This window comes from Helianthus annuus, chromosome 7 (assembly GCF_002127325.2).
Source record: "Helianthus annuus cultivar XRQ/B chromosome 7, HanXRQr2.0-SUNRISE, whole genome shotgun sequence".
Classification (NCBI taxonomy): Eukaryota; Viridiplantae; Streptophyta; class Magnoliopsida; order Asterales; family Asteraceae; genus Helianthus; species Helianthus annuus.
Window position 1 is genome coordinate 95,232,099 of NC_035439.2, and position 3,597 is coordinate 95,235,695.

At 42.6% G+C, this 3,597-nt stretch overlaps 1 protein-coding gene across 1 annotated transcript; it reads left to right on the forward strand.

Annotated features, from left to right (window-relative positions):
• Positions 1-288: 288 nt before the first annotated feature.
• LOC118480611 lies at positions 289-2,371 on the forward strand. Its single transcript, XM_035975737.1, has 3 exons — positions 289-1,124; positions 1,667-1,741; positions 2,179-2,371. Exons 1-3 carry the CDS (start codon positions 699-701, stop codon positions 2,221-2,223), a joined length of 546 nt encoding a protein of 181 aa, XP_035831630.1. The 5' UTR covers positions 289-698; the 3' UTR covers positions 2,224-2,371.
• Positions 2,372-3,597: the final 1,226 nt, after the last annotated feature.

A 3,597-nucleotide genomic window follows, 5' to 3' on the forward strand; every position in this document is an offset into this window, starting at 1 on the left:
TTTAAAAGTTTATTTTTTTATATAATAAACTAAGTTAGTCTCGTTAAATTTTAAAGTTAGTAAACTAACCTAGTAAATTTGTTTTATAAAGTTAGTTTCTTCTTAAAAAAAAAAAGAAAATAACCACCAAAACCGCTGACCGCGGGACTCGAACCCGGGTCACCGGCCTCACACACACGCACACTAACCAGCTGAGCTGAGTCTTCACATCAAACAAACCCGCCCCTTTAATTCATTTAAACCCTCGTTCAAGCTCAAACCCACTAATTAAACCCTATTTATAAATAACTTGTGTAAACCCTTCTTTTTCTTTTGAACAGCCGCACATAGCTTCGGTCTTCTTCTCTTTTCTTTGTTTGGTTGTCTGCTAATACTCACACCCACATACAAATGGAAATTAGAGATTCCATCTCTTTTAAAGCTTACATAACCTCACACTTGAAGAGAGTTTATCCATACCAGCCACCTCCTGGCTCCCTGTCCCTCTCGAGCTCTGATTCCGGCGACCGGAATCTCCGACAACTGGACAACCGGTGCCCCGGCGTCGAGACATCCGCCGGTAACGACAACCATCTCCCTCTCCCTCCTTTGTCTCCGGTAACATGAGGAGCTCCGGCCGCCGCTTCCCTTCGATCACCGGTTAAACCCACGCACACCCACTGTTCTCTCCCTCCACTCCCACTCATCTCTCTCTCTTCATGGACGGCGACCGCCACTCTTGGCGGCGACGGCGCTGGGATGGGGCTGCGGGGTGGCGACGATGGTGGTTCAGCTTCGGACAAGTGTGGTCAAACCACGATCAACGGGTCATTCGCGGGTTTGGGTTAACGATAGTCAACAACAGTTTTGGTTCTCGTGTCGGGTCAACATCAGTCAACTTGGTCAGCCGGTTCAGTCACGGCTCAGTTCCGGTAAGGGTTTTGAACGGTATTCGTCCAAACTTCAGTTTTTATTTCAAAATCAGTTTTGGTTTCAGGTTTGTTTTCAGGTTCGTTTCAACCCGGGTTCGGTTCGATTCATGTTGGTTCGAGTTTCGGTTCCAGATTTGGCCGGGCTTCTGTCGGGTCGACAGAAGTCAACGGCTGGTCAGCAGTCATACTTGTTCGGGTCAGATTCGATGTTCGGTAAAAAAAAAAACTTCTAAACGTCTTGTAGATTCATTATATCATTTATGTTAGTGTTATTCAAGTCGCGGAACCGACTTTATATAATTTAAATTTCGCATAGAAACTATATATTTATATATCTATATTGTTTCGTCAATTGTTTATTGAATTTTGAAAATAGATCGACAACTTGTGTTGTCAGGATCGTCCAAAAACAGAGGAAACTCTGCCCGTTTTTCATAAAATCCCGTAAAACGAAACATTTATTTTATTAGACGAAACCCATCGGATTCAATTAAATTTTTATAACAATAATTATAATTATAAACGTAAACTTATTTATTTAGTCATTTATTTATTTTCATTCTTTTGATAATACTTCTATAATTATCTTAATGAGTTAATTTGGAAGCAACACATAAACTATGTATACTCTATGCAAATATATATATATATATATAAATATATGTATATAGATATCAACAAGTTATACTTTAGATTTCACTTCCTATCCTCTGTCATAATTCCTTTTACTCATGCACCATCATTTGCCCTTATAGGGTGACCTCGGTGTTTCGTCCTCCCAAACTCGCACACTCTTCAACACTTGGATAATCGGAAGACTTAGCAATTTTGTGAGTATACTCGTATTTCCCCCTTTTTACTTTTACCACTTTTGGGGTGTAACATGTTTACTTATCAAAAACTTACACATGAACATTTTGCTAAAACACATGAACATCCCTATAACATGCTTGTATACGTGATGGCTTGATACTTTAAACTTGGGTGATTCTTATGTGTTGAACTTATCATTAACTTCGTACGAGCCTAACCGTGACATATGTAGCGCTATAGGATTGACGACCCGCCCGTAGACTTGAGGTTATGTCATGAGCATGTTGCGTCTCTTTGGTTTGATATGTTAGACACATGCCATATTTAAATGTTTATCTTGAATCACATGCTTGCTATGAGGAATTGTTTAAAACTTATCTTTTGTTATGTACGTACCAAACTTGTATACTCGCCTTTGCTTTTGCAATGAATTGTATTTTTAAACATGTTACAGGTTGATGATGACGATGCTATGAAAAGAAGTAGCGTTGATGCCTAGATACACATATAGACGTTTAGGTTTAATATGTCGTATCAATTTTGCTTATGTTATCATATATTTCTTTTGAACTTGTTGTTACTTGAGTTTATGTAATGTTGACAATTTGAAGTTATGAGATGAAATATGAATTATTTAATTATCGTCACAAATAGTGTTATGATGTCTCGAGCAATCTTCACACTTCGTCTCATCCCGATGTTTCCGCCATTGGTTGGGGTGTGACATTTGGGCCACTTAAATGCCGGAATTGGGCTTGTGGGCCTTGGGCCCATGCCCAAAGCCCATTATACAATTATATGCAGATAGTCAACAACAGACCACAAACACACCTCACTCCCCCCTTTCTCTCGAATCCGGCGACTAGAGACGACCTCCGGCCGGTTGTTCCGGTGCCGGTCCGTTCCGACAACACCCACCCCTATCCCCTCATCTCTGGTCCGGCCGGCGACGATGTCGGTGGTTAATCAGCTACCACCATTCACCACCTTCTCTAACACACCCCCCCCCTCGGTTAGCATGACGAACCACCACCACTGGCGTCTGGTGGTGGTGCGGCGGAGAAACAGAGAGAGAGAGAGGCGATGAGAGAGAGAGCGGAGAGAGAGACACAGTGGCACGTGGCGGCACGTGACGGTGTGGCGTCGGGCAGGGAAAGAGATCGAGAGGCGAGAGAGATAGAACCGGCGGTCGGAGACTTGGACCGCCGGTCGGTTCGTTTACCCGGCGGTCTGCGTCAACGACCGTCGGTTCTTGCCATTATCCGACAAAACTTCGGTAAGTACACTTCTCTATTCCCCGTTTTCTTTTGTTTTTAGAAGATAAAGGATGGTGATGGTCATTATGATGATGTTGCTGTGTTGTTAAGGACAAAGATGATCTTGAAAATGATGACGGCAGCCGGCCGACGGATGGAGCCACACCGGCGGCGCCGATGGTGGTTCTCGGTGCATCTAGTTTCTGTTCGGGTCTTGTCTTGTTGATTTTTCACTCACATGGTTCATATTGGAGCCTCGGGTCAGATATGGATCTCGGTCACACCCGAGTCAACTCGGGTCAACAGCAGGTCAACCCTTGTCAACGGTCAACGATTCGGTTCGGGTCAGACGGTTCGGGTCAGAATATGAAACGGTTTGGTTGACTTGGACAAACTGAGTTAACTCGGTCAAACCGAGTCAACTCAGTTGACCCGGTCAACTCAGTCAGCTCACTCGACATTTCGGCATGAAGACTTGGTAAAAATTAATGACGCGTTTAATATTTGTGCTTTTATAGATTTAAACTCATGTGAGCGAGCTCAAACCGATTTATAATAATGTTTAGTTTATACTTTGTCGTCTCATAAAAATTATATATATACTGAGTATATGATTG